The 10,446-nt window shown below is 38.1% G+C and overlaps 2 protein-coding genes across 2 annotated transcripts in view; one reads left to right on the top strand and one right to left on the bottom strand.

Annotated features, from left to right (window-relative positions):
• The window catches only part of LOC149098041 (uncharacterized), a 104,378-nt gene that overhangs the window by 26,444 nt on the left and 67,488 nt on the right, over positions 1–10,446 (top strand). Inside the window, exons 19-21 of the mRNA XM_089277609.1 lie at positions 800–921; positions 9,340–9,552; positions 10,123–10,233. Coding sequence (XP_089133735.1) covers positions 800–921; positions 9,340–9,552; positions 10,123–10,233 — 446 coding nt within the window. The remainder of the gene's footprint in view (positions 1–799; positions 922–9,339; positions 9,553–10,122; positions 10,234–10,446) is intronic.
• On the bottom strand, positions 6,210–9,315 carry LOC149098045 (uncharacterized). Its single transcript, XM_089277882.1, has 3 exons — positions 9,299–9,315; positions 8,529–8,550; positions 6,210–7,242 (listed from the first exon to the last, which is right to left on the bottom strand). Exons 1-3 carry the CDS (start codon positions 9,313–9,315, stop codon positions 6,574–6,576), a joined length of 708 nt encoding a protein of 235 aa, XP_089134008.1. The 3' UTR covers positions 6,210–6,573.

Below are 10,446 nucleotides of genomic sequence, written 5' to 3'. Positions count from 1 at the left end.
TTAAATAGTGCTTTACTTTGTCTAGTATCTCTGTTAAAACTATTGGTTTTAGTCTTGAATTATAAATGCCCAAACAAATATGTTTTTTACTTTTTTATGGCTTTACTTGCGATCTTCTCGAATTTCCTTCGGTGAAATCTTCCCAAATTTTCACAGCATATCGTCTCCTGCGGAATACGAATTTTAAAGACGAAAAAATTGGGGTTTAGTAGCAGTAGTTTCGATTTTTGCAAATTTACGTCTTTTACCGCTGCGAGAAAACTGGTCTTATAGATTTCCCTGAAAAACGAGCTCCAACTAAAGTAAAACATTTACTACCAATCTGCCAAGGTTTACGGAATTTCAGTGAAGGAAACGCGAGAAAATTCACTGTCAGTTTTGCTTGTTGTGCTCATGTTGACATAATAAAATATCGAAAAACAGTGACGTTTTCATTCGAACGCGCGCAGATTACTTGAACTTTTGTCATCAGCGCGCGTGCAACCGTAAAACTATAGGGAGCCACCTTAAGCGATCGAATTTGTTGTTTACTTTATTGTGCATACAACTGTAACTTCCCGTAGTTGCCCTCAGCTGCCTTATTTTCTTTATTTAATTTTTTTACATTTACATATATGTTTGGTCGTGGAACTCAAGAGCTCATATTGGAGGCTAACACATAAACTTAAATTTTCCTCTATGGTTTTAGTCGGAATAGCGCTAGTCAGGTCTTAAATATATGATAGTCACTGGGGAAATAGGTTGTAAAGATACTCTTTACCAAAATCCGCGCTGATTTTTGTTTTGTTTATATATCTAGATCGGACTTATCTTCGGTGAACACCGCTTAGCCACAGTCAAAGCCAAAACATACTGTGAAATTCTCATGTTGACCAAGCCTGCTCTGGACGAGGTGCTGGCGAATTTTCCGATTGTGGCCAGGTTTGTTTATCTGGCGTTTTCCATTTGCCTTAATCAGTAGCTTCCAACTGCAGTTCAATTCATGGGGTTAGATTAAGCAAAAACAATTATAAGTTCGGTACGAAAGTGAGAAGTGTTATAACAGTTTTTCCGGTTCATGGGCAGAGTTCCACGTCATAATAATACTACGGATAGTCATATATACAACGGATAAGATGAAGAAAGAAAGGCAGCTATTATTCCGGAGCGCAAGTTTTAAGAGTCACTGACTGACAATATCGAGAATGGCTGGCCAGGTTGGAAAAATCGAAAATCCTTAAACTTTGCCAAAAGACCGCTTTTAGGGAGCCACTTTCGAAAATATTATTCCGATTTTCTTAGAATTTAAAGTCCTCGAGAAATTCACAGAGAAACGAAAATATAGCTTTTTGCCTCATTAAATATGCAAAAATATCTTGAAAATTGACAAAGTTCTCGGTATTCGCATTGGAACAATTTACAAAACTAGAACTCGAGGTAAACTTAGCATAAGAGCTTTACTTTTCTTCTATCTAACAATAGGAAGTTTCAAGTTTTTCAAGCATTTTGAAAGATTCCGTCGACCGTTGAAGAATTGCCTTCTAAAGCCCCTACGGCAAAAATCGCGTAGTTTTACGGGTTTAAAACGCATATGGCGTCACGTAATATTTATATTCAGTGGGCTCCAGTTGGAATTACTAGATTATTGAGGTTAAGACACTTGCTTATAATAGAGATATATCAGGGTTTGTCTTTCCCGTTTATATACACCCGATTAGTCTGCAAATATTCGAAAGGAGACTGGTCTTTTAAAGTAAATTTTAGCATGTGTCTCGATTTTGATCTTGATGGAAAACGAATTAATTAAATACACGAAATGAAACGAAGAGGTTTTATTAACGTGATCCAGCCAGACCAAGGAAGCAAGTTTTCTTGAAAAATAGAGTAAGGCTGTTTGAAATCGATCCCGCGATCTGACCTCGGTTGGAATTCGGCCTAGTCCGAACGTCGCGTTTCTGCCATTCCGACCTCAAATAAATTTGTCCCGGCAGTGGCAATGACAAGAGAACAGCGGTGATTCCAAACGTCGAGTTCAATCAGTCGCGCAGAAAATCGGAAGGCGCTTCCTTTGCTGAAGGCCATTTTAAATGCTACAAATATTAGTAACGGCAGCTGATGCAGCAGGCTATAAATTCAGTTCGGCACGGTACGTAAGAGCACGCCAAAGCCAAGTTGGGCTACACGGCATGCAAACTTTATTCATTCCCCCGAGCGGGGGGGGGGGGGGGAGGGGGGGAGGGGGAAGACTCATATAAAAATAACGGGGGTGCTCGTCGTACATTTTAGGGGTTAATCTTCAAAAGATCCACCGCGAGAGCTTTTGCGGTACCTTTTACAGGGATTGAGCCGAAAAATATGACAGGGGATAATGTGTTATGTAAACGGTTGTCAGTTTAACCATCGATTTTCCCTCTTTCTTTATTATTTGGAAACTATTAAGGCTAAGTAATTGAAAACATCAACAAGACAAAAAAAAAAAAAAAAAAAACACTGTTAGAAATATGTCGAGTAGTCATTCTATGAAGAGACTTTTCAATTTTCGTCAATCATGCAAAAAAGTTCACCTAGCCTTAAACTGGCGCGCGTTCTTGCTGCCCAGATTTTTTGTTCCAAATACTGATTGAAGAAGACCAAAAGTTCATCAAAGTATTTATTTCGACCCGATATTGGGCAAACTAAAACGCCTTTTAAGCCCGTAAAATTACTCAATTTTTGCCGTTTCCATAGGGGCTTGAATTCTTCGACAGTCCACGGAACCCCTCAAAATTTAATTTAATATAAAGCTTTCAATATGCTTAGTTTATCCGGTGTTCTAGTCTTATAAATTATTTCAATGCGAATACCGAGAACTTCGACTCAAGCGCGGCAGTAGCACGACGTTTGAAACCATGCATGCACTCAGTTAGGCAGGCTGAATTAAAGTCGGCGCGACTACTTTTAGCACGGCAGGCCTAATGCCGTTCCGCACGGCAGTAGCGCGACTTGGCTTCGAACGGCGTGCCCTTGCCATGAACGTGCCGATCTGAACCAGGGACGGCGGAGCCGGAGTGAGGACTTGAGCCTCCTCCCCTTCACTTCTTACTACGATGACAGTTCATTTTGTTTTAGTATGAGGAACAAATGAAGAAATAAAGAAGAAGGAAAAGAAAACGAAAAAAGTCTGGTTGACTACGGATTTACCAAGACTTTACAAAGCTACAACTTCGTACTACTAGATCTGTAGGAAGCTTTCATGTTTACATAGTTTTAACCTTTCCGCAGCGTGCACTTCCTTCCAACACACGGAGCGGCTTGTGTAAAAGCGAAGGTCAGTCAGTACTAAGGGCGTGATATATCGTGGAGGGCTGAGAAAGATGTATCAAGCTCACAATATCTTCAAATTATATTGCTGTAAATGCACTAAAAGTACCTGTCATTCTATAGTTCATCCACTAGGTTGATTTTCTTAAGAACGACACCATGGAGAATGTCAAAAATGCCATTTCCGAGCCCCTAGATTTAAAATGCTTTTTGGGAGGGAGGATGCCCCTAGACCCCTCTACAAACTTGCGCCGGCACCGCTCGTTTTCAAGCCCCCTCCTCACCTCCTCCCTCCCCCCCCCCCCCCCCGCCCCTCCTGTTTCTTCACTTGATATCCTGCTGCATCAGCTACAGTTGCTTTCTAGCATTTAAAAAGGTCCTCAGCAAAGCAAACTTCTTCGATCTTCTGCGCGAATGAATTAGATTCGATGTTTGAATCTTTCATAGCTTATTGTCATGCCACTGCCGGGCCAAATTTATTTGAGTTCGGCACGGCAGAAGCACGGCGTTTGGATAAGGCCGAATTCCAGCCGAGGTCAGTTCGCGGGATAGACATCAAACAGTCTTATGCTATTTTTCAAGAAAACCTGCTTCCTTGGTCTAGCTGGATCACGTTAATAAAACCTCTTCGTTTCATTTAGTGCATCTAATTAATCCGTTTTCCATCAAGATCAAAATCGACACACAATGGTTAAAAAATACTTTAAAAGACCGGTCTCCTTTCGAATATTTGCAGACTAATCGAGTGTGTATAGACGGGAAAGACAAACCCCTATATGCTTCTATTATAAGTAAGTGTCGAAATCTCCATAATCGAGGAATTCCAATTGGAGCTAACTGAAAATAAATATTGCGTGACGCCAGTCACGTAATACATGTAGCGTGTTTAGTCTATGTGACTTTGAACTTATATTTTGGGCTTTGTCTGTAGCTTCACGTACCTTGCGTGAAAAAATGAAACAATGTTGTAATAACGACATGGATCAACTCTTTTTTTGTATATTTCCCACAAAGCATGGCCCACAAATGGAACAAAAACAGACTAGAGTGCTCAACAATAGCTGCTTTTCACATGACGTCACTAAAATTCAAGCAACAAAACTATTGATCTTCCTGAGATTTTACTTTAATGATGTATAGGAGCCGCTGAAGACTAATATTCATACAAAAAATTCACGCTTTTGTAGCAAAACTCAGTGACAGATGTTTCTGGTGGTTTCCGGCCGCCATGTTGGTGCCCATACGGATGGGCACCAGCATGGCGTCTCCATACAAATCTCTGTAAATTTGGGTAAAAAATTGCTCCGCATATCTCGCATAAGAAAAATTGCTGTAACCAGAATTTTGGCGAGAGTCTGCATAAAAGTACCTTCTTTTATTTCCCAGATTCTGGGAATCAGAACAACTTGTTTTACACAACAAAAGCAGTGAGGTCTGTATCAAAACAAGGTCAACTCTAGCCTCGCTGCCATCCAAAGGCCAGGTCACTGAGCAGACAACTGTAAAGGCGTCTATTCTTCAACGGTCGACGGAATCGTTCAAAATGCTTGAAAAACTTAAAACTTCCTATTGTTAGATAGAAGAAAAGTAAAGCTCTTATGCTAAGTTTACCTCGAGTTCTAGTTTTGTAAATTGTTCCAATGCGAATACCGAGAACTTTGTCAATTTTCAAGATATTTTTTGCATATTTAATGAAGCAAAAAGCTATATTTTCGTTTTTTGCGAATTTCTCGAAGACTTTAAATTCTAAGAAAATCGGAATAAATATTTTCGAAAGGGGCTCCCTAAAAGCGTTCTTTAGGCAAAGTTTCAGGATTTTCGATTTTTCTAACCTGGCCAGCCATTCTCGATATTTCCAGTCAGTGACTCTTAATAATAGGCCTCACGGAATGGTATGCAGTACATCAGCAGGAAAAAATTTATGACATGCGCAGTCGAACCGTTTCTCGGGAACACTTGCTCCAGTCAAATTATTGTAAACTTTTTGACTGAATATCATCTTCCGACGCGAAGTTTTTGGCCCATAGACGTGCAAAGAAGGAAGAATGGGACACAGCTGAAAGTTCTACCGTTTTAATTTTTTCTCTTTCGTCGCGTAAGTGGCAGAAATACGTATTTTTTTACTTTTTTGCCGTCCTCAGCGGGCAGAGGCGGTGATATCAAAAAACCGAAACGGTGAAATTCGAGATTTGCCTTCTAGTTTCCTGGATAATGAAGGTCTAGAGGCCTAGACAGCTTGCTCTTGAAGTTATTTCAACTTTTTCCCCGCGCGCCCAAGATATTGTAGTGGAATAAATATCGAATGTACTAAGCGCACGGAGACAGCTTGGGAGATGTTAAATTCGAGGCTACGAGAGGTGAGTTTACGCTCCATTCTTTCAGGTAAATACCCCCTGCTAGTATTGATTAGTAAGCCACAACAACTGTTTGGTATTCCAGTAATGATTTTTTTCCAACATAATAGGCACTTTCATTTTTAATGATCTGAATAAAGGTGGTCTTGTTTAGACATCTCGCTGTTGATAATATTTTCATGATATTTTGGGAGGGAATAAAATTATTCAGTCTATTGTGAGTTTTATCAGTTACATCAGGTTTTAATAAACAGTGCTCTGCTTTACATTCCACTATTTTAAGTTACTTTCGATTCCTTTCAACCTTGTGTTTTCTCTCATGCAACATGGTACCTCATGTACACTAGTACACTGCTTTATGTTATTTTATTTTATACAAGCTACACTCTTGTGTAATTTTAAGCAAACTTTTCGTTAAAAATGAGCAATACTGACATTTTTGCAGTGAAAATTATGTAGCTTACTTATCATGCTAGTTTTAAACAACTGCCCCATATGAATGATAATGAAAAACTATGATGTATGTTCAAATTCATTGTAAACTGCCGACTGTACAACTTTACAGCAATCATGCATTATAATCACTCAGAAGTATTTTTATATTCACATTCACTGTAAACTGCTGACTGTACAACTCTACAGTAATCATGCATTACATTATAATCACTCAGAAGTATTTTGATATTTATGATCACTATTATTTACACTGCAACAATTTGTATTTTACAAATGGTTAAGACTCCCCGCAAACTATTACTTTATCTGAATCTCAGATAGAACATAGTTGAAGGACATTTGTTTAGTATGAAATTGTTACAATTGAAAATAATCTTTTCACGAAAATACATTTTTAGAAAGAGCCACCCCATATTTGACTTTCATTCTTCTTGCATAGGTAACTGGGTGGTATGCATGTCCAAAGTGGATGGAAGATCAATGTTCAAAGACTGTACAATGTTTTGCAGGTTTTGTACGAAGAACTGGCATTCTCGTGGACATATGCCCTGGGTTTATTGATCTCTGGGCACCAGGTGTGGACACCTACAATGTGCCGCTCTTTGCCACCTTTGTTGGAGTCATCACTCCATAAATGAAAATCATATTGGCTACTTGCAAATCTTTTGCATAATATCAGTTTATCGGCTTCCCCTAATAGGATATTCCAGTCTGCCGGTGTGGATTGCGAGACAACAACATTTGTTGAGGGGCTGCAGTTGAATAAAATACTGAAAATTAGATGTAATGCAATGGGTGTCTTTTGGCTAGAAAGCAAACATGCATGCTGTAAATATCTCGTGCAGGCCATAAACACGACTGTTCTATGATTTGTTCCATTTTTGCCATGAGAAAATGTATCCACAAGGGAATACCTAGGTTTCTTTACATTTTCATCATTTTCCTTTAATTGTCTTTTCAGCTTTGTGGAAGCAGATTTTGTCCCTCGTAGTTTGTTACCGACTTGTTCCGTTTTCAATTCAGTAGACTTCAAAGTTCTTTCACGCTTCTTTGCTTCACTTTGTAACTTCAAGACATCTTTCCTTAGGTCATTGTTAATTCTTCTCAAAAATACTGTAAATATGAAAATTTCATTATTAAAAACTGTTCCTTGCTGTGATAAATAGGGCCTTACAAGTTTTATGAGAGTACAAACTTGTATTTTCTGTTATTTAAATAATAAATTTAAGAATAGAAAAACTAAAGTATACAGTGTACTTGTGTGGATTTCTGAAAGTTACTGTTTCCTCAGCGGTTCGCTTATATCGAGTCGAGATGTTGGCTAGCTAAGGCAGACAAACCCTTTGGGGAAAAAATGCATTCTCACAAAATTTACGACTAGACTAAAATTTGTCGGTCGCTTTTGGTTAAAAGGCTGTTTTTTTTTTTTACATGAACCTACGAAAGTACCTGAAGTACTGGCGTAATATACGAAAGCCGGCCGGCCACACAAAATTAAAAATAACCTAAATATCTATCCAATTTTGAACATTTTGCAATGGTTCGAGCAAGCTGACTTTTTTTAAAAGAGCATTTAGCTGCGATTCAAATCTGGTTTACTGCGTACCCAGCTATGAAGGAGCCCTCTTTTTGCGAAGCGGTGATATCCAGTCCAGAGTATGTTATTAAATTTTTGTCTGCTTCGGAACTCGGCGTCCAACTCGATCGCCAAAATCGCCGCTTCAAGTTTGGTATTTAGACACAAAGCCGTGTCCTATGTGACCATGCCATTTAGTTTGCTTCATTTTACAAACTTTTTAAAACTATTTTCCTTTTAAGTATTCCTTGACCCCTTGTAGTGGTAATATATTATTACGTTAAATAAGTTTGAATTTAAAACTTTTAGTGACAACATCGAAACTCGCATTTATTGACATCGCCACGAATTTTTAATGTGTTTATGGGAAAGCGGCTTTTACTGGTAATTCAGAAACGTTACGAAACACTTTTTAGGAGATTTATAGACGGCTTGATGACTACTTGAGCAGACACTTACCTATACTTCGTCGTAGAGTTTGTGTTGTCCTTTTCAGGCCGGCAATTTCACACTGTAGGCGTTTACAGTCCCGCTCGAGTTTGTCGATTTTTTCCTCGCTCGACAGGTCTTTCAATTCTTCGCGGACACTGCTTGCAGCTATTTTTTTCACGTTTTCATTGGTAATTTCTTTCTTCTTCTTTACTTACGGTTGATTTAACCGGGAAAAATGACTGCCGTGAACTCTTTTTCGTCCCATCTGCTCGACATTTTGTTGCAATTTCAAAATAATTTGCTTGAGTGAGCTTGAATGTAAACATTAGCGAGTTGAGCCCGCGTATTCCTAGGAACAGCAGTTTCCCCCAAAAAAGTACTCTGCGCATGTCTCAAAAACTTGGGCATCAGGGGTCCAAGGGGGAGGATACCGTTCCGTGAGGCCTAAATAATCTGCCGACATAGTAAAAATGTATATAGTCTTTATCTTTTACTACATATGTGGTAATCTTTTTAAGGTTTTTATTGCAATTTCATTTCAGTTTTTAGTTGCCCAACGGGCTTACCCTAGTTTAATATGTTTATATTATCATTATCATTATCACTATCACTATCACTATCACTATCACTATCACTATCACTATCATTATCATTATCATTATCATTATCATTATCATTATCATTATCATTATCATTATCATTATCATTATCATTATCATTATCATTATCATTATCATTATCATTATCATTATCATTATCATTATCATTATCATTATCATTATCATTATCATTATCATTATCATTATCATTATCATTATCATTATCATTATCATTATCATTATCATTATCATTATCATTATCATTATCATTATCATTATCATTATCATTATCATTATCATTATCATTATCATTATCATTATCATTATCATTATCATTATCATTATCATTATCATTATTATTATTTATTGCAGTAAACGCTCTCATCTCATGGTCTTAGATATTTTTCTAATATCAGTAAAATTGGTAGCGGGAATATTCTTTCTTCTTAAACTTAAGCGGGAATTTTTAAGATTGCTGTTTTTATAATACCATTTATAACTGTCATCACAACCAGACACAACACAACTCGTTACTAACCAAATTGCTCGAAAAACGTTTTATCAAGTTTTATCAAGAGTCTTTGAAAGGTATCAGCATTTACCGGCTCTCCACCGTCATGACCTCGTTATCTTGACTTTCCAGGCAAATTTATGATGCGGGAGTTAATAATGAACATCTCAAGGACGTCAGGAGAGCAGCTTTTGAGTCAACAAAGGCTGCTGTAAGAAGACTTTCCATTAAATGCGCTCAAGGGTCAGCTTCTTCAAGGGCATCCAAAACCAAAACTCAGACATCCAAAACCAAAACTCAGACATCCAAGAAGACAAAGAGTGGACGCGTATACCCAGAGATGAGGTACATGTACAGATTGCTCTCTAATCACACGCAAGCCAGCTTAAGTTACCATCAGGAAGCGCAAACAATCTTTCACTTCACACTAGTGTAACGATTCTTAGGATGCAACTTAACTAAGGAGAATTTCTGAAATCGATCCCCTGGTTTGGAGGCGGAAAGGTAAAAGAAAAGGTATGGGCGCGTTTTGATTAAACACGTGATATATCATTCGTGTTCAATATTCAAATGGCTGTGTGGATAAAGCGATTTTCGTTTGACAAACTCTTTGCCTGAGTGTTCGCGATTTGTTTCATCGCCAGTAATTTGAAAGGAATGGAACAAGCTTTGGCCACTTTCCCGCTAAAATATTCCCTAATATGGAGAGAGCCTTGTTGGGTTGATCTATCAAATACCTGGAAATTGTAAGCAAACTTGATTTTGCTTCAACTCCTTTTTTTTTTTTTTTAGAATAGCATATAGTCACGTTGGCGTTGTTCTTCCAACGTTCATTAAACGAATAGAAGGTTTAGTAGATATATACATAACACATAAACGTTCTTCTTCAGCTTCTTTTCATCTTTTCACATTCAGGTATATGCAGGCAAGTCTGATGTCGGTTGTAAAGGATTTAAAAGAAGACATAAACAAACCATACAGAGATCTCCATCCTGTACTACGTGTGCTGTCTTGGCTACTAATGAGGTAGGAACTCACAAGTTGAAAAATAGGTGTAGCATTGGTGCAGTAAGGTATAAGTACTCAATAAATGACCCACCGTGGGAGAAGTAAGGGCCGTCCGGGTGATCGTCTGCTTGCTATGCGAGTGTGTGCAACAGTACAAGAAGTTGCTCTGACAGGATAGGTTGAATACAATTCTTGATGAGTAGACGATCGATTTAACAGAAATGTTAATTA

The sequence above is a fragment of the Orbicella faveolata genome, unplaced genomic scaffold (genome assembly GCF_042242905.1).
Source record: "Orbicella faveolata isolate gen_17 unplaced genomic scaffold, um_ofav_v1 contig_46, whole genome shotgun sequence".
NCBI classification, from domain to species: Eukaryota; Metazoa; Cnidaria; class Anthozoa; order Scleractinia; family Merulinidae; genus Orbicella; species Orbicella faveolata.
This window is presented reverse-complemented; position numbering and strand designations above follow the sequence as displayed.